General features: G+C 36.3%; 2 protein-coding genes and 2 long non-coding RNA genes across 5 annotated transcripts in view; 2 read left to right on the top strand and 2 right to left on the bottom strand.

Moving 5' to 3' along the window:
* Positions 1-1,219, bottom strand: LOC117781518 (ficolin-2-like). Of its 2 annotated transcripts, XM_034618287.1 has the most exons (3): positions 1,169-1,219; positions 271-714; positions 1-214 (listed from the first exon to the last, which is right to left on the bottom strand). In XM_034618287.1, the coding sequence occupies exons 2-3, from the start codon at positions 582-584 to the stop codon at positions 97-99; spliced, it is 432 nt and encodes a 143-aa protein (XP_034474178.1). In that variant the 5' UTR covers positions 585-714; positions 1,169-1,219; the 3' UTR covers positions 1-96. The 2 variants fall into 2 exon arrangements, with proteins under 2 accessions (XP_034474178.1, XP_034474177.1); XM_034618286.1 differs by lacking the exon at positions 1,169-1,219 and having other exon boundaries at positions 271-900.
* Positions 1,220-2,876: 1,657 nt separating this feature from the next.
* On the top strand, positions 2,877-3,438 carry LOC117781566. Its single transcript, XR_004617179.1, has 2 exons — positions 2,877-2,962; positions 3,021-3,438. It is a non-coding gene; the product is annotated as an uncharacterized LOC117781566 (long non-coding RNA).
* A 5,686-nt stretch (positions 3,439-9,124) lies between these two features.
* The window catches only part of LOC117779678 (protein turtle), a 47,749-nt gene continuing 30,661 nt past the window's right edge, over positions 9,125-26,212 (top strand). The window contains 3 exon segments of the mRNA XM_034615947.1: positions 9,125-9,248; positions 9,727-10,092; positions 23,581-24,099. Coding sequence (XP_034471838.1) covers positions 23,640-24,099 — 460 coding nt within the window. The 5' untranslated portion in view covers positions 9,125-9,248; positions 9,727-10,092; positions 23,581-23,639.
* Positions 11,425-12,118, bottom strand: LOC117779679. The gene is made up of 2 exons (XR_004617028.1): positions 11,785-12,118; positions 11,425-11,715 (listed from the first exon to the last, which is right to left on the bottom strand). It is a non-coding gene; the product is annotated as an uncharacterized LOC117779679 (long non-coding RNA).

The raw sequence follows: 26,212 nt of genomic DNA, 5'->3' as shown, positions 1-26,212 counted from the left end.
TTATATCCTATTAATATAAAATGTTTATTCAAGTAGGAATATAATTAAATTAATTGAAAGGAACCGAATTTGACACATATATAAAAGGATCAATATTTAATCTCTTGGCCGTATCATCATTTCGGCCCTTTTAAGAGAGTAATTTGGACCGCGAAAAGTATCCCAATTGACGCCTACACCAAATTTGTTGTTATTATATACTCCCGCCAAGTGGCTGTAAGAATTAAAGTTCTAAGAAAGCTTTAAGAAACAATAAGCAATCCGACATACCTATCGTGACAATTAGCGTACCACCAGGGGCCAGGAAAACGTACGGCGCAGTTTTTCGCCTCATAAGTATCATTATCTTGGTCAAATGTGGTAAATTTCATGCCCTGTTGTCTTCTGAGTGAATCTCCAGCAGTCCCACTCGCTGACCCGAGAGTGTGTAGTATATATTGTTCGTCCTCGCTGCCAATTGCAAATTTATCATATAACTCATAAGTATTATTTCCATCGAAGTCTTCGACAACTACAAGCAATTTCTGACTCTTGAGCGTCAATGCATTTATTTTGTCCAATCCCAAAAAGAACTCTCCATCCATTTCGCCGAAACCGTTTTTGCAATCATTCCAGTTGCGATTAAAATCTTCTTTTCCATTAATCCGCCTCAAAATTACAGTCCAACCACCTCCATGAGTCTCCGAATCACATGACACTCTAAAGGGATATTGACTGTAGCTGGGAATTAGAATTTCGTAGATCCCACTACGCTGAGAATATGCTGTTGCTTCAGCACAGTTACGGGCGTAAGGTATGGAACGACGAGCAATAGTATGGTTAGATTTTGCAGTAGGGATTATACAGGAAAGTATTATGTATGAATTTATTACTAACACTGCAGAAGTTACTTTACACAACATTTTAACAACTGTAACTGAGTAATAAACGTGCAATACTGAACTGAGAGGCTGTTTCTATACCCAGAGCACTTTTAAAATTAGTGATTGATTTCGTGCAAATATGTGCATGAAATAGGTAATAAAACAATACAAGGTATATAAGTTCTTGAACAGCATTAAGAGCCAAGTCGAATTGTAGAAGCACGTTAAACTGAGAGACCAGACTACATTCTCTTTGTTTTACATTAATATTTTATGTTAAATTAGGATTAAGCATTTTATTTTACCTTAACTTGGATTTTTCTAGAATAAGTACAGAGACTCTTACAGTCGAAATTTATTTTCTACTAGTTAAATTTGTTATGATCCAAAGAAAAACAATTTATATAACAAATTTGCTATGGATTTTAATATGAATGATATAAATGTCAAAGGTTTAATGAACTTAGTGTGTTGTTACATTATATTTATTTTAAATATTAGCAAATTATAAGTTCAATTATAAGCTATGTATATATATTTCAAATATCATTTATACTTACTTACTTTGATTTAAGTCTTTAAATTTAAAATTAAAAGTATTTAAATGAACTGTATTTACATTTGACCTATAACAACAACAAAAATAATTAATTTTTCTGTGGGTATAAGGATAGTAATAGCAATAGTTCAAGTTGTACCCAAGACTCGCCCAGCGACACATACATGCCTCAAACCCCTTCACACACATTCACACACATGCAAAACAATTAGAAAATGTCGCACAAAGGCGACAACTCCCCTCCCCCCTCCGTCCTTTCACTTCAGTCACAGATGGCTTTAGCTGTGGAATGGCTGTATGTCAAAACGCGCCCCACGCCGCGGGATTTAAAAATTTGAAAAGTGTTTATCACGCGACGGGAGGCGGTTAGCATTTTTATCCGCCTTTTTTGTTGAGCGTATGCAAAATATGTGAGCTCATTTTTGTTTGTGTTTGTGTTTGTGTGAATCATTTAAAGCGACAATAAAAATAATTTATCAATTGTTTGCTCTCGTATTTAAAAAGAATTTTAAGCAATCGCTTATTGCGTTATATTATGGATTTAGTTGACCGAAATAAATAAACAAAATATATTGCAGTAGAAAGTTGAAATTAATACATGCTTGTGTAAAAAAGCAATGCGCATAAATTACATATTTAATAATATGCAAACGATTTTTGAGCTTTTGCCGCATCGTGCAACCAGAATTCGTAACACACACAAAAACTTTTATTAATAAATAATTGTAATATTGTTTTAAATATTTAAATAGTATTCTCGTGAGTGACGTGCTGTGGCTACTAGAACTAGGACTCTTTTAACGTATTCTCGACTATTTGATATCCATGCGAAATCCTCTTTAAGGCCACGAAGTCCAGGGTTTATATGGAATATTAAGTTTAAATGGTAGTATGCATTTGCCATTGTGTTACCCATTGTATCCACACTGCCCTACAGGGTATACAGCAAATATTAATAGGCTGTCCGAGCAACACAAACTACATTGTGCTTTCTGTGTGCTATATTTGGTACACTGAAATAAAAACTTTAAATATACTCTTTTTTCTATAAGTAATGCCCCAAAGTATACGTTGAGCTTTTCACATTTAATGTTGTCATGATAGATAATGTGCTTAATTTTATGAGCTGCCTCAGTATCTACAAATAGTTCATTTTCTTAAAGTATTTTTCACTATTCTTGGAACACATTTTGGCACAGTGCACGCACAGTTTTCGCTGCAGGTGCGAATACAAATTATGTGAGCTGGCAAAACAGCACGCACATACTCGTGCGACGACCCTCGGGCATATTCTCGAACACGCCCAACAGAATACAACATTTCTTATGAGAGAATGCCGCCGTCCGTTTTTCACAGCATACTTTACAGAGCAGACCTTTATTATTCAGTTGTGCCGATATATTCTTGATCATAGTATACTTGCCTCTCTTAAGTTTAAATTTTACTTAACATTAAGACCGTATGAAATATTGAGAAGTAAATCATATTTTGGCTTCAGTAAAAATGATTAAATAACCTGACGTTTTCTTTGAGGCACACAGTAAAGCGTGAAAACATCGTAAAATAAGAAATTATATTTTTACTTAACATATACGCAGGCAGACTGAAAGAAGGAGCTCGGGAGGAGTGGAGAAGGGGAGATAAAGGGAGAACGGGGAAACGAGAGGGACAGACGAGCTGAATACCTACATCGCGACTTTTAGCTGTTCTGTAAGCCGAGCTGAATGAAATATCACATCACATCCTGCAAAGAAATAAAAATCAGCGTCAGTAAAAATACACATAAGAAATAAGCAAGAAGCAGGCAGAGATGAAACAGGAAGTAAAACGCACACAGGCACATAAACACACACACACACGCACACACACACACACTGATAAAGGCAAGAAACGCTCGCAGCGTCAAAAGACAATGACGATGCAGGTTCCTGAAGTCCGGAGTAAGGTGCGGAATGTAGACTGTGGTGTTAGCATCGGTATACAGGAGCTGAGCAAATATAGAATACAAACAAAAAATAATAAGAAAGAAAGCTACAGTTAAAGGAGCTCGACTGTTTAATACCCAGTAGCCGTTATTTGCAGCCGTTTATTCAATCAGTTTAAATACAATTAAAATTAAAATGGAAAAAACTAAAAAACAAACATCATAATTGAATAATTAAAAAAATAAATAAATAATATAAATTAATATTTATTTTATAATAAACTGTAAATCTTAGGATAGTAAATCTTGTAGCCTCTGAGATATGTAATAGATAATATACGAACTGACAGGCATTGTCACAGACTCCATAGCTTGTGTACACTTTCGGTACTGGGCTTAAAAATGTATATATAACGATGGGCTGCTGTCTGGTCGACATCAAACGTGACGAAAAAATGTTAAAATAAAATATAATAGCTATGCAGTAGTCGCTGCGTATAGCCGTTCTGGACTTGAGCGATAATTTTTTATTTGTATGCTTGCCCGTAAGCCAAAAGTAAACGCGTCAAAGTGCCCAAAACAAAGCATACTGAGCTGCCAAAGGGGTGAGAAGGTGGTTGGCAGTGAGGAGAGAGGAGGGAGTAGAGGTGACAGCCCAACATACATACACACACATATATATAAACACTTGGCCCACACAAAACACTTTGCAGCCACGGCCGCCGTCAAGCTGCGCGTTATCCTTTGTGTAATTTCTGGTTTAATGAGGCGACATTGGCAAGAACTTGCCTACCGCCTACCTCCTATTCTCTACATCCGCTCGTCTTCCATCTTCGACCAAGGTGAAGCCGTACCAACGGGCACACTTTTAACGATGCCACACAGTAGGCTGCCATTTTTTTTCTCATACATTTTTACGACTGGAGCATTAAGTTAAAATTTGTGTTAAATATTTTATTGTTTTTATGGTCACATGAACACCTTAATTTTTACGCGTGCCAAGCGGCACAGGTCCTGCAAATTATGAATATGTTTAAGGCTTCCTCTTTCAGATAAATGTTTGAAAAGCAATGTGTAGGCTGTGTCACATTTTAAGAGTTTTAGTCCTCCTTGGCCTGGCTAAGTACCGTAAAAAGTATAATTTTTTAAATAAAAAATATCTTAAATAAACATTATTTATGGATATAATAATAAAAAAATTAAATTCCATTTCTTATGATAAATATTCAAAATAAATAATTTTTTTTTTTTTTATTATTATAAAGGTTGAATTTATTTTTGAGTTTTTATATTTTTCGTATATCTTTATTTTAAAAAAAAGTTTATAATTTAATTTATATAGATAAAAGATAAGAGTTAAGAATATTATTTATTTTTCCAGTTCCTACTTCAAATTTGATCAGATTTGATTTTTTTACGGTCATAGCTGTTGCGATTCCTGACTAGAACAACTATGAGTACTCGACATATTACTCACATGTTGTCTTGGAGTTTGTGTGCGTGTGGTCATTAAGTAATAGTTCCATACCCCTCTAAGAGTGGTGCTCGTTGAGCTTTAATGCGATACACGTTTGTTTTACCACCTTTCCGATTAGTGGCGGCAAGGCGTGGTTCGATTAGTGGTTTAACTTCCAAGCCATATAAAAGGTGGGGTGGATGATGCAACTGCCTATTAATTACTCATTGCCAGTTGTAGCTCCGTTGTTGTGTCCAATTAAAAAGGACAAGGTAAAATCACGAACTAACAACAACAGCTTGCAAACTTGTGAGCTTCGCTCGAAATAACAAGAAGTTGTAGTTTCTGCAGTAGAAAGCAAGCTAACTTGAGTTTGCAATTTAATATCACCCATATAAGTACACGTAGTCTAAGAATTAGAGACATTAAACCCATTTAAATCTAAGCTCAATGTATGAATTTAATTAATTGATTGAAGAGTGTGATTCAATCATAAATAAAGGGACATACGAGTTTACTGTTTACTGCAATACATAATAGTCAATATAGTAGAATATTTGTAGCTTATGACCATTATATAAAATCGTATTTGTATTAGGTGGACATGCACTTGCAGACTAATAGCAGCTAAAGTAAATTATTTTTAGCATGCATAAGTTTATGGCACGTAACGGCAACGAATTTTGCAGATTTATTGCAGCTAAAATCCACGCTAATATAATGCATAAATCAGGCTGCTTAAGTCAACATATATTCACTTGAATCGAGCATAAATAAGTACGTATGGCCGAGTTCAGCCCTACCAACTGACATCAAAGCCAACTACATGTGAGCCAAGTGAAATTCAGCGAAAACGAATCATTTTGGCCAACTGACGCTTCGACTAGAATTGAGGGTTGGGGTTTGAGGGTTGAGGTTGGAGTTCAGGTTCGTGTTCGTGTTGACTACCCTAAATTCGACGGCTATATTAGGGGCGGCTGCATGTTTTTAGTAGAGCGGCAAAAAAAGAGAGAAAGAGAGTGAGCGTAAGAGAGAGAGAGAGAGAGAGAGGCGCAGGCGTCAAATCATTTCCAGTGGCTCTGACAAAAATTTATTCTCAGAGAAATTACCAAGGGAAATAATTGACAAGGAAAAAACTGGGTATTCAGTTCTAGCAGCTGCCTTCGACTTAGTGGCTCAAATGTATCGCTAATTGAAATATTACAGTGTAGGTCAGTTTGAGGAAACTCGTGAGAATTTTATGACTTGGCAGAAATTTATGCAGGCAATCAACAACAACAACAACACCAACGACATCGACATCACATATGGGAAAACGGGATGTATTTCTGTGAACAGGTAGCAATCGGTGCTGTGTGTTGAACTTGCCACAACAAAGAGAGGCATAACGCGATCTGCAACGATCACACTTGGAGTCTACAAGCCTGTCGGACAATAATTAAAAGTACATTTATCAATAACGTAGCTAAATGCTGTCATCTGAGCATAATTTTCTATTGTCGACCCTATGCATACATTGTTGCTTTTGCGGCACTCAAATATTTTCGAGTGTGATGCTTTAACACATTTCCACATTACAAACCAACTGTCTGCCTGTCTGTCTGTCTATCTGTCGATGCGTTGACTTTTCTGCGGGTTGCGAGACGCCTACGACAGACAATGTACGAGTATTTTTGAATTTCTGTGCGCCCGAACTCGAAAAAACAAACTTCAATACGAGTACATGAGTGGGAAACGAGTTGGTGCAGAACCAAACATAACTAGTAGGCAAGGCAGCAGTCGAGAGAACCCAACTGTGAGAGTCCCTGTACTTATTCAGAAAAAACTCATGCTAATCTTCTTGGGCTAATCTTGAATAGTCTAGATGGATTTTTTTTAATTTGTTTCGAATTGCGAAAATTCTAAAATAAATTGGATGAGTTAGAAATCTACAACATAAAAATTATAAATTTCTATTAATTTCTATAAAACTAATATTCTACTATAGCTGGCATCTATAAGCGTGTTGGTGGTCCAGCAGATAGAGCCTTTTTCGAATTTTATATATTTGATATATCTTTTAATGGATATTATTTTGCTTGCTTTTTTTTTTATTTATTAGATGATTGAATACAACGACTGTGAATATATGTGTACTGGACATTAAATTGTCGTATCCCCCGACTGTTGCGTTCTTTCCTTTTTATATTTTTGACAAAATTAATGAACCCTTTGAAGTTGTCAAGTGCCGGGTCCAAAAACTGGTTTTTTGGGTCAAAAGCAAAGGGCCAACCCGCTACTGAGGCCAGACAACGGCGAACTGGCAAACTTGAGATAATTATTCAATGAAGCCGAGACCTGAGAGCGTCGATCTGAGTCGACAAGCTGTCGCACCAGAAAGGGCTACACGCTAAAGGGTTATCGAGTGGCCAACACATACGCTCAAGCACACATACACACACACTCACACACACACAGACCCACATACAAAGCCGACTGGACAGGTTAGCTAACGAGCAGAGCAAAAGGTAAGTCCGAAACGTGAGATTCATCAACAGCAGCATTCGAATATAAGAGAAAAAGTCAAAGTCTATGTCGATTCCCGCGCAGGTTCTCTCGCAATCAGCTCTTTCTCTTTCGCTGTCTGCTCTCTGTCGCTCTTTGTATGTTGCTCTCCGGAAGTTGTGGTGGCTGCAATCATCGGCTATCGGGTAGTGCTTTATTCCTGACGCTGAACTCGGCGCAGATTTAGTACTCAATTGTTGTGCTGTTACGGCGTACGTGAACGCGGACTGTGAAAATACATCGTCAGTCAGTTGCCTGTGAAGTTGTAAGTGTCTGCTTTCAGTGTCTGCGCTCAAGTGTATGTGTGTGTGTGTGTTTATGCCTTTGTGTATGTATTGTCAGCGGAAAATATGCTGAAAAATTTGTTGAAGTTTTTAAATGTATACTCAAGCATAGTCAACAACTACCCAAATAACTGATGCTTCAATTTTAATTTGTGTGGGTGAAAATGGAAAATGGAGTACAATTCTCTCGCATAATATATTTGCTTGCAAGCATGCTTCGAAAACAGCGAGTAATGCTCAAAATTCGAATGAAGTTCGTGATTTTCACGCTCATTGCCAGAGGACCACACCCGCGCGAACTGCACAGGTTAAAATAAAAAAAATAAAATAAAGAAAAACCAACGGCTGCCGAGCTAGAGAAAATCTGAAAAGCAAAGCAGAGTAGAGCACGAGCAAGATGCAAGAGCAAGAGAAGAGCGAGCAGAGCAGAACTGTGTGCAGAGCATAAGAAAAATTTCCAGTTTTCGCCTGCAAGCCAAAAGGATCACACGGAGAGCAAGTGAGCCAAAAGAGCATGTCGTCGTTGTCAATGGCTCGAATGGCTGGAACACGTTCTAGCCATGACAATGGGGAGGGGTTAAGAACTAGGGGGAAGTAGTTGTTCATAGTTGTCATGCAGGATGTTTGTTAAAGTTGCGCAAGCGAATATTTCCCGCTATTTTTTGCGCTTACTCAAGTGTTGCAAATGCAAATTCGTTAGGAAACAGCATCAGCTGTTTAACGTCAAATGTTAGCAAATGAAATACATAGAACACTAAAATATTAATTAGATTACCCTTCCCTTTCTGGAATTCAATTTTGATTTTTAATTTTATTTAATTTAAATTTATGCAAATGCATTTTTACAATTTTTTTTGCAATTTAATTTTGGTTTTGTTTTGTTTTTTTTATTTTTATTTTATTTTGTTTCCTATTGAAAAATTTATTATCCAACTACGAATTTAAAGCAAGAGACTAACCAATAATTTAAAAATTGATGGTAGACCAAAGAGAGTGTGAAGATATACAACAACAACTACCATAATTGGTGCCCAACATTTTGTTGCTTTTCGCTCTGTTGCGGAAAAAAATTGAACGTTTTTGGGAGCAGAGTTTTTCGCGTGTGCCTGGAAAAGTTGTGCAGTCGACAGCGCAAATTTTCCAGAAGAGAGCCAAAAACTGAAACTTGAAACAGAAACAGAAACCGAAAAAGAGGCAGAAGCTGAAGCAGAAACTGAAGCAGTGGCAGAAACAGAAACAGAAACATGAGACAGGCTGTTCAGGTTGTTGTCGCACAACGTTTGAGGTATTGCCTTTAAATTGGCAACGGAGTAGCCGCTACATTCAGCTAGCTGTGAACTTTGGGCTTTTTGTGGCAGCCCGCAAGGAATAGGTTAGGCCAATAAAAAAATAAATAATAAACGTGAGACAGTCAAAAATTGTGAAAGTTGTCGCAAATTGTGGATGCGGTTACAACGGTTCGTGATAATTCTAACAATACATTACACAGTGTGATAATTATATAATGTGTCGCACCATATGACAATGGCTAACGATTCTGTGTATGTCCTGGCCAAATGAGTCACGTGCTTGGCAAAGAAAACTCCGGTGTGCGATTATATGCATAGTGCGGGCATCGGTGCGTGCTTAACCATGACTGTTCATTGTTGTGTGTGTATGTGTGTGTGTGTGTGCATGGCTAACAAACAGGGCGTGGAAATACCAAAAGTGGCAAGCCAATCGAGCAATCGGGATTTATATGAAACGACTTCCTTTGACCATTTTGCGATTACAACATCAAAATCGAACATAATTTTCTTATTTTTACGCAATATTGATTTTATTTGTTGTGCATAAAATCCTTGCGTGTGTGTTTGTGTGCGTGTGTGTGTGTGTTTATTCTTGGCCCTCGCATTTATTTTACGTCTTATGTATTCTTTTTATTCTCTTCTCCGAAATGTACCCTTATTGTGCAGCCCCCACGTAAAAGTCAACGGCAACGGTTTCAAAGGCAACGCGAAAGAATCCGTCGGCTAAAGTCCTTCATCAAAACGCATACATACATACACACACAAGCGTGAATATGTATGTAAATATATACATTTGTGTATGAAAAGAAAGTGTCATAAATCAAGCGATTATCCTGTAAACAAAGTGTAAAACGCGCTCACAGCAACAACATAAAAACACACAAAAAAAAAAAGAAAATCAACCCAACAAGGAGTTTGCAACTCCCAATAAAACGCCATTTTTACTACGTTAAAAGCCAAGGCGTATAACAACAACAACAACAACAACAACGGCACATCAGCTACAACAAAGTCGTTTTTATTACTTGAGCATTTAATTTTGCTGAGTTGGAATTGGGCTTGTTGTTGGTGTTGGTCAACAACTTGGCTACTTGGCAGGACAATTCGGAAGAAGCAAACAACGACTACATTGGATTGGCTTTGACTATATTGTATGATGCTTGCGCCAGTGAGGTGAGTGTATTTTGTAATCTTTCTTATTATACCAACACCGCTTAAACACTGGATATGCCCGAAATATACTATCTAAAGCGAATTTCTATACGAATTTCGACAACATTTGGCAATTTTTTCTGTCCTCTGGGTATAACGATATATATAAATCAAAAGTATTTTATTAATATTTATTAAGTGAAGCATTTTTCATTTGAACTTCTAATTTTTTCATACTCATTTTTAACAATTTGGTGAAGATCTAGAAATACTCTTCAAAAGAATCGCCCCCAATCATAGGGTGTCAATTTCCTTAAATTTTATTCTTGATTGTTTGCTTCTCGTTTTTGTAATTTTTACAAAAATATTCAAAATTCCAATGAGGTAACTTACCAAGACCCCAATAACAAATTATATGCCCAAAGCAAAACTTTTAAGGCAATTCATTAATTATAATTAATTTGATGTGCACATTTGATTACAAATTCATTTTATATGTTAGTAAATAGTTAAATGAAATACAATGCATAATTCCCATTTTAAGGTCCAGAGGCGAGAATGTAATTATGATTTTGTGTCAATAATTCAATTACAAATTGTTTAAAAAAAAAAAGAAACAAAGCACATCAGACATAACAACAAACAAACTGCTCAACTTGGTCAGAAAACAGTCAGAAAATGTGTGTGAATGTATTCTTGGCAATTGTTTGAAGCCTTAGACATTAGAAAAAACGATAGGCGATGAGATGGGAGAAGTTTATGTTTGATTGCTTTTATGGTTTGGTTTGAGGTTTGTCTTTGTCTTGATTTTCTGTCGGACACTGAAGCCGGCGGGCAATGTAACTGAAGACTCGAAGCGAACGGGAATATCCGTTGGTGGAGGGCAGAAAAATTCTATAGTTTAATTTTAATCTTCTATCAAGAGACAAATTATAGATAGTCAAGAATATTATACTTTTAATGGTCAGATATTTAGAAATAATGTTATCATTTATATTATATTATATTTATTCTATTATATATATTATTTTTAAATTTAAGTTTATTTTAAGCAACATAATTTTGAAAAGATGAAGAAAAGGCTTTAGAGTGATTTTGTGTTTCAATCATTTCCAAACATTGTTGTGAAATAAACTCTTCTTAGTTGAAATTTGTTTCTAACATGAACAAAATTGCTTTTAAGATAAAAAATTTATTAAGAAAATAAAAGTTTATCTCCTTTTGGCCTTGTATGAAAAAGTTATGGATAATTTTATCAGTGGATTTTTTCTGAGTGTAAAGTTGCAACTGCAGACATTGCAATTGAAAGTAGGAAATTGCAACTTCCATATTCAGAATAGTTGTGCTTGACTTAACTTTACGCCAATCTATATTTTTGTAAACATTTATTTTTCGTTATGTCTTGGTTCTTAATTCACCATTGATTACACACAGACAGGAATTTATTATTGGAAATCTTTGAAAAAGTGTTTGTGCTCTGTGTTCTTTCTGAGTTTCTTTCTCTCTGTCTCTCTGACAACTCCCAAGAGCAATTGTTACAAATTGTTGATAATGATAAATGTTTGCGTTTATCTTTGTTTCAACACTGTTTGTGTTGTGATTCGCTTGGCTATTGTTCTCGAGTGCACACTGTCCGTCTGATTTCTAAAAAAGGATTATTTTCACAGATACAGTTACATATATCATTCATTCCTTCATTCATTCACTACTCACAACAAATGGGCAGCAATCCAAATCTGTTTGGGGGGTAGGGGTTTTTGTTTTTTCTTTTGTTGTTGTGGCTGTCTGTTTTGCTGTCGTTTGTCTTAAGATTTATGTCTGTTCTTCTAAGTAGTTCACATTTGGAGAGTTTTGTTGTCTTTAGTGGAACTGTGACCATGCTGTCTAGTCATGACGCATGCCACTAACAAATAGTTCTATTCTGAACGCCAAATGCTCAGCATAAATCGATGTCCATTATAGATATCGATTGAATTTAGAATCTAGCATGATTGTACACTTAATTCGTAGTCTCTTGGGTTGACTTGCGTGTTTTGAAAATTAAGGTCAAACGTAAACTATAGTCGATTAAGTGTTTTGCGTCACATACTGAGTTATTTACTTGTGTACACATAAGCAAAGTATATATGTATATATTTATGTAGAGTGGTAAAAACGCTAAACGATATTTTCTCACGAAGATAGTCAAAAAAAATAGAGAAAAAAGTATCTGGACAAAATACAAACACAGATGCGCAATAATTGTAAACAAAAAGTAGGAATAACACAATGAAAATATCATCAAATAGCACACAGAACTGAAAGCACCTAAATACTAGGAGCTGCAGCGGGTGAAGAGTTAAGGGGCAACATGTTGTGGGGCCTAAAGCATCAGAAACGAGTGAACAGAGAGCAAAGAGGCAACGGCTGGTCAAGCGTCTCGTAGTTCACTGGAATTTGTGTTGAATGTGAGACCAAATGGGAATCTACTGGAGGAAGCTGCAAGTGAAGGCAGCCAAAGAAGAGAAGCAGGGTGGGATTAAGAAACTGAAAAACTTGAAGAGTACTTGTTATACTTAACTAGAGAGCCAGGCGTGTTGTTATACGATTATATGAACAGAGCAGAGTACAAGACGAAAATTACTAAATTGTTTGTACTCACAATTTGTAACAAAGAGGTGAAAAGTTTTAGAGAAGTTTTAGCAATAAGACACTCTATCAAATTTGAAGACATTTCTTGAATATCAAAAAAAAAATCTTCTTTGTGAATCTCTATGTTTCATGTAAAGAAGCTAAGATCCAATTTCCTTTCGATAATGAAATTTACCAAGTTTGTATGCTGGACCTGTTTATGTTGGATACCTCTCTCTCACACACACACACACACACACACACACACACACAGACTCTAATGAGCAGTTCTATGGCTGCATGGCGCCCAAAAACTGGCGCGCATAATGACGCGAAACTTGAACACAAAACATAAGCTCAGAGAAGCCTAAGAGCGTACTCGTATATGTGTACATATGTATCTACGAGTTTGGAGTGTGGAGTTATTCACCACAACGACGATCAACTTGAAATGAAGTTATACGTTTGTATAAGAGATGTGAACTAACTTGTTTTCCGACTCATTCCCATAGCCGTACCTGAAACCGAACCCGAAAACGAACACAGATACAGTTACAAATACTGATACAGATACAGATACATAGAATTTACTGCATCAGCAGCTGTGCCGATTTAATGACGTCAGGGAAGGTTTCTGTCGTCGGCTGAAATGTAGAATGCAGAATGCAGAATGAAGAATGCAATTTGCGGCATCAACTGTCGACTGCAACCATAGATCTGCACACTTCGCACTTGCCACTTGCCACTTGACAGGTAGTCGATGCTGCCGCACAGCAAAAGGTGCACAATACAAGTCTTTTTTATTTATTTTTTTATTGAATTTCACTCATGGCTTCATGTTCTCTTACTCATACACACACTCGAACCTAAGCACGGTGCATTGTTTTTTTTTACACTTCATTGCCACTGGAGCGTTAAAATTGACCTAGTTGTTGATTTATTTTTACAGCAATATAAAACTCTAACCTCCTACGCTGCGAGGGATGCAATGACAGGGAACCAAGCTTACAATGCAGTTTCTACCAGACAGGTTTTAAACATTTTTAATATACAAACAGACATACAATTTAGAATATATTCTTTTGCTGCCGTTGTATTCTTATTTCTCGTCCTAAAATAATTTCCATTTGTTTAAAAAACTCAAAGGCTATTCAATCCTGTGATTTAAGCTGATTTCATAGCTATACAATACAAATTTAGAATTTTACATTTCAGACAATTATTTAAAGTTTCACATTTCAGACAACCGATGTAATTAAATGTGAAAAAATTTAGTGTATGGGTATTTCTACAGAAAGATCCACCGGGACCAAAATCTTAGAGTTGATCAAAAACTCACATCTTGTAAAATTTTCAATTTAAATTACTTGTTTAAGAAATTTACACATAAATTAGCCCACTATATTGTAAATTCCGACTGCAAATTTGAGCAAATTAAGTTTTTCTATATTTTTGACTGTTTTCTGGAGACAACTTTTTAAAAACTTTACTTTTTTTATGTTTATTGTCAAATTTTGGAGTACGAATGTAACGTAATGGGGCTGTGGAAATGCCTATATCTTAATTTTAAAATATAAGCTTATGAAAACCCAATAGCTTTAATTAGAAGGGAGACATAGGTTTTCATCAACTAATATTGTTCCTACACATTTATTTGCAGACTCTGAGTTAATTACTGCAACATTTAAAGGCCTTTGCAAGCACCAACTTTTAGCTTAAAGTTAAAAAGCTCTGTAACTTTCCAATTTTGGGCACATTATGTTTTGGAAACTTAGAGTGTTCACATGATTTATATTCGCAGAATAGGGGAAAATGATTCCCACATTAAATATACCCTTTTAACGACATCTCCTAGCCACAATGGCTTACCAATAGCAGCCACCACAGAAATGGAGCATTCACGCCAATCTACACCAGCATAATTTGCACTCGACTTTCTTTCCATATATATAGTATTGTACGATACAACACCCTCGAACTGCCCTCTGTGCCGATTGCCCAGTTCTATTTTAAGGCCGTACAGGCGAACTCGGTTTCTTGGTTTCTTGGTCTGCCGTGCTGTAAAGTGTTCGGTGTTCATTATTTCGCAGTACCCATTAAAGTAATTTGCCACATTTGTCGCCGGCCATTAGGCGCTATTAAAGCGCAATCAGGAGCATTCTAGCTGCTTGTGGGCCCTTTCAATACTTGAGAATCAATTTATAGTACGAAAAAGTTGTCAAAGTTTTTGGTGCACGAACCCTTTTTTATTAGTTTTTAGATATCGACACGACTCCACAGTGAAACTCTGAAAAGGCTTTCATTTAATAAGAGCCACATTCATTCAGGCCACAGCAACGACATCATGTCGCGACGTATGTATATTGTGTAAATACGAGCAGTGTAGCTACACTGTACATACAGTTCAATATATACTATAGTTCAATGGACTTTTCCACAGCAGGCGCCGATTTTATGAGTATGGCACAAAATTCTGCTGTTATTACTCTGTTCGAGCTTGCGGATGTGTGTGTATATGTTTCGATGTGTGTATAAGATGCTTTGTCCTGGCGGGCTGTAAAAATCAATATCTTGAAAAAGTACTAGGGCTGCGAATTTTTCTTAAAATTATTATGCCTTGTAGAAATACACAAGGACACACATATCTACTCAGGAAAAAATATTTCGCTTAGTTAGGAAAATTCGGCATTGCTTTAGAGCTATCATGATAGTTAGAAACATTTTTCCTAATTTAAGAAAAATTATCCATCCAAGTTTTTTTTTTTTTTTTTAATGTAAAAATTGACGTTTTCCTAAAAATTGCGTGACTTGGCGTAAATTAACTTTTAATTTTCCCTATTTGTAGAATTGTAATGAAAATTATGGAAATATTTTCTGACTGAAATAGGTGTATTATATTTATCTCAGTGCACAATAATATAATGTAGCTGTCAGCATATTCAATTAAATAATTGAAATGTCCGTTGTATTAACAATATGAACAAAATGTTTTCCCAACAACAGATTCGATTTTAGATCTTCTAAATGTTTTTGTAATTTCGCCTCTTATAACTGTGATGATGAGAACGTAGTGCGCGCAGAGTTCAGATAGAATTTAATCTGGATTCCAGCGCTCAACAGCTATGAGCACTTTAAGGAATGGAAATTTATTTTTGCATAATGGGAAAAGTTTTGCACTTCAGTCATGATTTGCCTTTCTTCTGCTCGCAGCATTTCATTTAATGCAACGGCAAAAGACGTGCCTGATATAAGGGGTGGGCATAAGTACAAGTTGGTACGAACGGAAACAAGGAGAAGGTCTGAAGGACTTCACGTCGGGCCGAGTGCAAAACTTTGTGCCAGTGGCTCGTTCGGGAATTCTGCTGGGAGAATTCAATTTTGCTCGAGTCTTAAATCAACCAAGTTATGGACATGTTCGCAGTGCAAAAACATCCTCTGCATTATATTTATTTATTTATTTTTGTAGTTAATATTTTTTTTATTGTGAAATCTTTATTTTTAAAATATTTGATAAATGTTCATAACATTAATTGAAAAATTGATTATTTCAATAAAAAATTCATTTTAATTATTAATTCATTTTTTAACAAGACAAACAAATTTAAATCACACCAATTGAAAATAAAAATTTTTCCTGTAATCTGAAATTTTCCCAACTTATTTCGATAATTTATTTTAGGTTTGATATTTTTAAACTTATAACTCTAATTTGCCATATCTGGAATAATCAATGCGCATTAAATAAAATCTGGCTTAATCCACTGTAAAAATATAATTAATATAACTCAGTATTAAATGATAAATTTTGTGTCTTTGTGTAAAGCTTAATTATGCAAAACTGGATTTCCATAATTGGTCTTTGGATTACTATCTAACGATTTTGCCTTCACTGATTAATAAATGAAATTAATCAAGGTTGCAAAGTCTATCTACTGTTGTTAGAAGAATTCGACATGGTAAGGGTCAGAATAGCTATCTGCTAAATCTTCACTTCCTTTTTCCTCTTACAGTACCACTTGCTTTCCTTTAATATTTATAATACATTTTTGTTTGTTCGTTTTGGCATCACAAATAATAACAAAACTTTTATTATTAATTTTACTTAATCGAAATGCCGCAATTAAGCATGAAACATAAAACTTTTCACTTCCTCTTTGATGGCTCCTGCTCGTCTTTGGGGTTGTTTTTCTTTGCTTTTCTCTTGCAATTCGTTTGCGTTTTCTTGTGGCACTTCTGGACTAACGCCCAGACGTCTGTTGTGGCCTTCCCCACAACCACCACTCACCATCCAACCACCCAAAGACCTAACCACAAAAGCACCAGCTCCTAGCAAATGCATTGTTGCTTTCTAAAATAATTTTGTACTTTCACAATTTGAGCGAAATATATGCTAAGAAAAACTCAAAGATGACGACACAGAAAATGCGAAAAACAGACTTTGCACAGTTTGAGAAATAATATTAAGAATTAAATTGCTTCAAAAGAAAGTTTTTCTTGAAACGCTGTTGAGAAAATTGCAAAAATTGTAAAATGGATAAATGAATGAAGAATACTCGTATTGTGTGTGTAAAATACTCGTACAATAAAATAAAATTTGTGCAGTGTCATTGATGTCATTGAATGGTCACATCAGATAGCAATGCAATAATGACCAATAAAGAAAATAAATGCCAGTGAAATTAAACAATTCATTATGGAATCACTAGCCACATATGTTGGCAATGGCAACGACCCACAAAGTATCAAGTTTCAATGAAAATTTGTTGCGTAATGGCTTTTGAATGGCCAATGATAAAAGTGAAAACTAAATGAGAAGCAAAAATTTATTGTATATGATAGAAATAAGCAACAACAACCAACAGTAGCTGTTGCCATTGCTTTTTCTCTTGATGAGGGTACATGTTCGCATTGTAGAAGTTTTGCCTTTAGATGCTTTACAAAAGCCATATCACTTCCTGGCCAGCCCGAACGCTTGCCCCGCCCACTTTTGGCTATTTATGCACAAGCCAATAGGCATCTCCCTCTCCATCTTCATCTTCGTCTCCGACTCCTTCTTAGCCTCCATGCCGACCAAATTGAATTTCAAAGCGTGGGGCGGTTTTCAGCCATTAGACCATTATGGCCTGTGTCTGGTCCTACACGGGAACCCGCAAACATCCTGTTGATGTCAGCAAATTTTATTTATTTGTGGTTCGTGTTGTATTACAACATTTTAGAGCAATTAAAATTGTACAATGGCCCTTGCTCATCCTATTTTCGTCCCATTTTTTCGGGCCACAATTCCAATCGCAATGCTGACAAAAATGGTTTCTGTGTTTTAGATGACCTGGCAGCAGTTTACGGCAGTTTATTTGCCCGCATTTTTTAGATCATTTAGCGTTAAGTGTCTGTTTAATGATATATTGACTTTAGCTGTCCTTTGATGTTCCCTTGAACATTTTTTGCTTGTTATATTTCTCCTAATGGTTGTGTAAAAATTAGCTGTTTTTTTTAAATTGCCATAATGTTTTATTAGATTAAGCGACAGTACGTATCTTTAAGTCATATTTAATAATACCCCTAAATCTCTTTGTTCTTACTTAATTACTAGTAAATAAGTTAAGAGATTTACATAAAAATAAGCACTTATGAATGACATTATAAGGGTAAAGGATGTCGAGTCTTCAAGAACAAAATTGAAGTGAAAATGCGTCAACAATGAAAGTCAACAAGATAATTTAACGTCCGACATGGTTGAAAGACAGCAACTACGATGGGGATGATTTCATATGTTTCACAAGTGGCCTACATTCATGGTGACGCTTCTTATTGTTTTCCCTATTGTTATTTTCCTGATGCGCTAACAAGCTTACATGCCCATTTCTTTGCACACTTTATCCAACTAAAATGCAAAGGCAACGAGATACGAGCAACGAGAAACGAGCAAGCGGACGACCCATTAAAGTTGCAAATTGCACAATGCGGCGTATGAGCGATATTAAAAACGAAAACAGTACAATGCAGGGTATAAGCTTTGGCACTAGTACTGGTGCTGGTCTTAATACTTTTACTGGTATATTGTACTTCTGTTCATGCTCCAAATCTGCTTCTTCTTGTGCTTCTTGATATTTTTTGGGGCATGCACAAGTATTTATATGGCCTTCCCCTAGTGCAATCACAATGAGCAAAAGTTGTACAATTTTTGTTTTGTATGCTTAAGAGCGCATGTGAGCACCCTAGCCACAGATTCAAACATTCTCAAAGTGTCTCAAGGCGTTGCAAGACAACTGAGAAAACAGGCACTCGCAGATATTAGAGTACAATTCGCTGCTGAAAATCTTTTCCTTGTGCTCATGATTTCAAGGAGCTGCTTGCAAGTGGATTGTGTACAACACATTTAATTAGTTTTTAGTGCTAAGGACAATGGATGGCGAAAACGTTGAGTCATTTTAACAAAGCCAGATACAAACTTGAAGACCTCTACCAAATTCGACACGTATTCCGGCCATGGTCATGTGTGTTGTGTAATAATACAATACTATATGTGGATGGCATTTTGGCACAGCGCATTAGTTTTTATTATACCCCCGTAAGGAATATTATAGTTTTGTCACGATATGTGTAACGCATAATAGGAGGCACGGTAGACCTAATTAAGCTTTATATATTCATGATCAGTAGGACGAGCTGTGCCGAGTCTCTTAATATTAAATCTCGATAAAATAGTAGTTACAATTCGTGGAAAATTATCCTTTAGTTTTAAAGATACCTCAACCAAACTCACAAAACATGCATTTAGTGTAGTCTTACACATCTTGTGAAAATTTAGCTCAAATCGATCAAATACTTCGTACATATAACTGCCATAGGAATGATTGTTCGAAAACTAAGATATACTATGGATAATTTTCTGAAGATATGTATGTGACTGAGTTCTGCAAGAGTATCAAATTTTCGGTGTGCCGAAGAGAAACTTTCTTTTCTTTTTTTTTTTGGGAAATGGGGATTTTTAATTAAAAGTGCTCTCAACCAGGAGGTAGCTCTAATGTAAATGAGCGCCAAGTAGCTGCCCGGGAAAGATCGTGTGGATGGGCTCTTAATGCCACGGTCCACTAATCGATAGCAGCCCATTTTGACATCAGTGTGCAGTCAACCAAAAGCTTTTACTCGCCACATCATCCACATCCGCTTCTCAGTCAAAAACAGACGCAGCAGCAGAAGCAGCGGAAACGGATGCTATAAAGTGCTGCCACCACGTAGGACAAATATAAAATGGCGGCTCGTCAATGTCGAATATCGAAATGACACATTGGCATGCGTTTCATGTCCTTAGTGCGAAATGATTTCTGGTTGCCCACCTCGGTACACAAACATTTTAATGATAACGATGTTCCCGACAATGTCGTTATGTGTCTCATGATTCACATCAACTGACATATTTTTATGCATATTAACTTACATATATGCTAGCGAAGATACTGCTATGTAAGCCGAATCAATCAACTAATTTATTATACACGTCCTGAGAACATCTCTGAGCACGTTCCACTGTACTTCATTCGATGATTGCCACAGACAAAACACATTTGGGTTTGGTGTGCACTTGGTTACGTGTAGCAAGCAGCAAATGCAATTCGTTTGCTGATTTGTCATTGTTAGCTGCCTCCTGCAGCAAATATGGCCGGCACAGATTCACAGTCTTTCGTCTGTCCATCCCTGAATTCCCGTTCCATCCATCGTCCGACATCCGGTGTCCATTATGCCATGTTGGAGCTCAAGCTAAGCTGATTTACAAATGAAATCATACGCCATGGCGGGTTTTTCGGTAATGAAAATTCAGCCATAGGGGAAATCATTTTTCCGGCTTTTGTTCTATTTTAGTTGACATTCTGCCGTGCACTGCATCGTTGGTATTGGTGCTCGCTTCTGTGCCTTTGTGACCAGCATAGATATGGAAATGGGAATAAGAACTGAGTGGAAATTGGTGGTATGCCTAATGCGATTTCTGCAGCTTGCTGCCTGTCCTGGTGATGTTGGTGGTGTTAGGCAATCTAGCCAATTTATAGCTAGAAGTAGCTATTTTGTTACAGCAGACCAAGAAAATTTCAAGATATTACTGTAGCTAGTAATCTGAATACTTCTACTGACTAGACTACTCATTAAGATTGTCAGATAGCTCAAAAATATAAATAATGAATTATTTAAAAAATTAAATATAGATAATATTACAACAAAGATCAAATTTATTACAGCAAAATTCACATTATCAATAGTGAGAATATTATGAACATTACAATTTACGGTTTGTAAATTTATAGATATGCACTTAAGAAACTGCAAAACTTATACAAATATTTTAGGAGTTGACAAGTTTAAATTCTGCCAACACTGTTGGTTTTGATGTGGTTGTCTGGTCTTGTGGAGGAAGAAAATTAAGTGATGGGTAATGAACACTTGTTTCAGAGAGCGCACGCTCTATAAATAAATTTCGTTTTAATAAACTTGTCATAATGCCAACGCTCAAAAAGTTTTCATAATATTTTACAAACCTTGACGTTATTAAAATTTTACATGTCATGGCAAAAGGATTAAAGCCATGAACGCATGATGATCACAGAAGCATCGTACAGTTTTCTCTTTATGTGTTGCTGTTGTTGTCGCTGTCTTTGTTGCTTCTGTTGTTGTTGTTTATTGTTTGTCGTCTGTTTAGCACTGTCTCCGGGGGTATTAAGTTATGCATTAAAACATCACTAATGACGTTTATACACTGCCGTTAGAAGAGACGCACATAAGTAACCACAAACCCCTTTGCTCCAGTCCCACAAAATTGAAAATTAAACGTAATGAGTTGTCTTCTCGACTGTAACAAGTCTTTTCCTCTCCCTAATGTTTCATTTTCAACCATTATCGTACGAAGGTATTTTTTTTGCGTGTCAACATGTACGAGGGCGGCATAATAAGTAATCGGGCTATGCAAAATAGCACAACTTTTTTAAATGCAAGCATATATACTCGTATATTTCTACATAATCTTCATTTAGAGCAATTACCCTTAACTGACAGCACTTGAACTTCTTTTTGCTATTCAAATAATATTATTCGTCAAAGTCCTAAAAATTGGCATTTTACACATTCATTCAGTTTCCATTGAGTGAAATCTCGAGCAATATTGATCTTTTTTATTTGGAAATAAAATAAAGAATAGTTGTTGAATCTAATTCTAAAGAGTGTTATATTATAGCAGGCGTCAAAACTAAAAAGTTTGAAATAGTTAAAGGTAACGGCTTAATTAATAAAGATAAAATTGCAAAGTTAATAGAGGTAAATGCTACATAGAATTTCAAAATAGTTACTGAGTTCTTTTAAGCCGTTGCAAACAATTTTATTCAAACAGATCAAGCGAACTTTATAAAAGTTTTGAAGTTATCGTTTAATGAATTAAAATATTCAACAAAATAATAGTTTCATTAAAAAGTTTAGTTTTCCTACTTACGCCAGCGACTTATCAGGTAACCCTCGTCTAAAGTCAACTTGCTTAATTGCACTGACAACATTTTTTAAAGCAAAGGTAAAGGCAAACCTCTACCTTGTTCCTGTTTTTTTTACATTGTGCTACTTGAGACCAGATCAGGGAGTGTGTGGATGTGTGTGTGTGTAGCAATTTGATGTTCATGGTGATGCCTACAGTCGCAGTTGTGCATGGACATGTTGTGGGGTGAACAACATTCCGGAATCTGTCTTTGTGTGTCTTTATACAAATTAAGCGAATTCCGTTTCAAGCATTTCAAATAATTTAATTAAAAATACATTTTTGGCACACACACATATTTCGTTGCATACTTGTGGGGGCGAATGGGCTACAAACGAAAAGGATTGCTAATTGTGGGCACAAGCCCTTTTAATTAACTACTCAGCAAACAGGGCTTACATATACATAAAACACATATAACACAACACCTAGTTGTAGATCCCCAGATACAGCCCAACTATACAACAAAGGCCAATGATGACAATCAACACGAGTTTTACATTAAAACGTAAAAGTTTTAGCGTAGAGAAAGGAAAAGTTTTGTGCTATTTGTATAGGCACATGGCAAGTTTATGGGTCTGCCTTTGTCTTCAGTCTCAATTTCCGAAGTGTTAAGCTCTTCTTCACATCCCTCATCTTTGTCTGCCTTGTAGCTACAACATATTAGCTGCTTAATTTTATGGCCAAGTGTCTCTGCTTTTGTATGGGTGTGTGTGTGTGTGTGTGTGTGTGTGTGTGCACAAAGGTGTTTTGTATCATTCAACGCGCATTCTCATGAAAAACTTTTGTTTATTAATTTGTCATTTATACTTGGCAACTTGTTCAAGATTTTGGTGCAGTGATAAGTATTTACCTACATCAAACTGATTTCGGCATTAATAATGAAATCAATTGATTTGTGGCTGCAAATGCACACCACATGCATTGAGTCCACAGAGAGCTAGACACTCCAGAAATGATGATTGGCATGTTCGAGATGACTTGACATGTGGCTTGGCAGTTGACGTTGACGACTGGCAGCCTGACAGTTTCATCAAGTGCAGCCAGGTGAACACTATACAACAGTCACTCATTCCACATCGTTCGCAAATGAGTGCAATGGGGGGCTCTAAATATTCAACCTCGAAAAAAATGTATTGTTCAATGAGAAATATCCAGATATGATTTTATTGAATGGGTTATCCAGGAAAAAAATAACTCTAATAACGAATAAATCCAAATAAACAAAATGTAACTTTTTAAAATCATAAGACAATGTTTATTTTCCAAAAAAATTTGTTTGATAATTTATAAATAATAGAAAATAGGGAAAAATTAAATTTTAAAATATTGAAAGTTATAATAATAATTGCTTACACGAATTTCTACCTATTTTACGCTTTTTGTAATAGATGACGCCACTGCAAGTGAGAACGATACGTTAGGCGGCATTGACTATGGGAGCAGAGGCATGGGCGTGTGTGCGGACCTTGGGTCTTATCGATGGTGTCAGGCATTGAGCCGGTCGCGTTGGTCGTACGCCACCAACCAACCACCAAGTCAACCAACCTTAAGAAAGCAACAACAGGCACAATCTCAGCCCCAGCAACAATCAGACACAATCAGCGAAAGTACTACAGTGGAGTCAACAGCAATCGTAATACCATCAAAAACGACAATAGCAACAACAACAACGATTCAGGACACAACAACGCTGACGGTGAAAACGGCTGCGTTCACAGTGAAAACAACGAAAAGAAGACACAGCCACGAGGACGACGACGTCGACGAGGACGTCGACGGTTGCTCTAGTCCCAAAACCAAAACAAAAACCTGCCCCGTCAGCAGCGGATCAATACAGGCCCTAAAATTTGTACTGTTTTGGCTGCTTGTCTTGTTGGCAAAAAATGCACAAGCTCACAATATACCAGGTAAGTGATTGCCAATGTTTCAAGTGGGTGAAGTGAAGTGGGTAAAGTGAGTCGGTGTAGAGTTATTTGCAAGTGGTACCTACACATCTACAAATTAATTACATTTTTGGCAAATCGCATAAAAGCTTCTAACATACGGGTAAAAATTACAAAAAAAAACTAGTAGAAATGTCGATCTAGCTCGACTGCGAGAGACCCTCTACTTATACGTTATAAAATGCTTTTATTTTCTGTTAATTATAAGTATAGAATTTAAATGTACATCTAAATAAAAGACAAACAGCTTAAAAAAATCCATTCGAACCATCGTCCCCCTATCCTTGGTAACTCTAGCTCTACCTTAATTAAAGTCCCTCATACCTGAAAAATATTAATTAAAAAGCTATCTTCATCTTAAGTGTAAAATTATGTTTTTGTATTTATCTCTCATAAATATATTTACTTAATAGGGTCTGAGATGTCGCCTCACGGCTTTTATGAACATTTTAATTTTTTAAGTAAATAGACCCTTTTTACTTTTTAAATACAGGGCAAAAAAACCTTTTGGTAAATCCGCTAACAATTTCTTTTGATTTGAAAATTTCTCCCGCATTTCTGTTTCTGTAACTGCTTCAATTTTTGTGTAAGCCCACAGTTTTTGGCATATGTGTAGATATTGCTCGTATTGACTGTGGCAAGGCATTGCTTTCTGACGTTACATTTCGATTCGATTCGTTTCATTCTGTTTAGATTCATTTTTATTCGGTATTGACGAAAATTTAATGGTGCACAATAAGCGGATTACGGCGGGAAAAGCTGATTACATTTGGCAATTAGTTGACAGTTAGTTGGAGTGCGACGGTACAAGGCAACTCGGTCTATTTGGCAGCCAAAGCTGACAGAAACCGAATGGTAGAGTTGGCTACAGTGTATATATATGAATATTAAAATCACAAGCATTGGAAAGGTAAAAGATGGAAAGACGTTACAGAAAAAGACAGAGACAGACATTTAATATCCAATATACGTATTAGAAAAGTCCCCACTGAATGCCTGCTTTAATGTACTGTAATGTTCTTCAAATGAATTGAATTAATTTAGCCGAAAATTGAAAATCCGCTTGGGATTTGCTATTGGCCACTTCGTGCGCGGTCGAAAGGTCAATTGTGAAGTACGCCTCAGGGCGGGCAAGTAAGTAGGGAGGAAGGTAGAGTGAGGCTAAGGAATATTGGACTGGTAAGGTTTCGAAAATGGGGAAAATTGAATGGTAGTGCCAGTCGCCAGCTTCAACTTCAAATACGTGAAAACAAAGAGCGCTGCTGAATTACTCAAGGCAAGTCGTAAGGACATCAAGTGACTGCCAGCAACGACTGTTCTGACTGAAGGACATTTTAAATGGAATAATGAGACCACTTTTGCATGTTAACGCAATCAAAAGGAGCTACAAAAACATCACCTAACACCCAACACCCAACACTTACGGAAAGGGCCTAGCGAATAGCGTGATGATTTACCCTCTACCCTCTTATATCTGCTTCCTCTTCCTGTTTGCCTCGAGTGGCTGCCAACATGTCTGCAACATTATCAGAGGGCAATAGACGCTCAAGAGCGCTGACTGTACAGTGTACACATTTGTTGTTGTTTATGTCGTTGATGTTTCATGTTGCTTTTTGTGCACTTTCATACCTTCATACATATGTACATACTATATGTACATACATTCTGTCTATCATTCTGCTTTACTTTCAATGTGAAAAGTGTTGCCAAAGCTGGCCAAGTTAACAGAAATTTATGCAAATGCTAGTGTCAACAAGCGTTCATCGCATAAACTGGAGAAGATAAAGGGACTTCAAGCCAGTGACTGACTGATTAAGTGTCTAAGCGGCAGTACGACTAGTTGACAGGCCAAGCTAACCAAACAGAAGAGGAGGAGAAGGGAGGCAAATAGGCCGCCTGCAGTTGAAGTCCTTGGCAGCCAGTCTCAGATTATTGTTTTTCCCAGCGCACAGTGGACCATTTGGTCTATTTTTAAATGTTAAATAATTCGATACTTATTCAATATTCAAAAATAGTTCTACGTATACAAAGTAATAAATTAAAAAAAAATTTAATAAATAAGAAAGAAAACAAGATT

The sequence above is a fragment of the Drosophila innubila genome, assembly GCF_004354385.1.
Source record: "Drosophila innubila isolate TH190305 chromosome 2L unlocalized genomic scaffold, UK_Dinn_1.0 4_B_2L, whole genome shotgun sequence".
In the NCBI taxonomy this organism is placed as follows: Eukaryota; Metazoa; Arthropoda; class Insecta; order Diptera; family Drosophilidae; genus Drosophila; species Drosophila innubila.
This window is presented reverse-complemented; position numbering and strand designations above follow the sequence as displayed.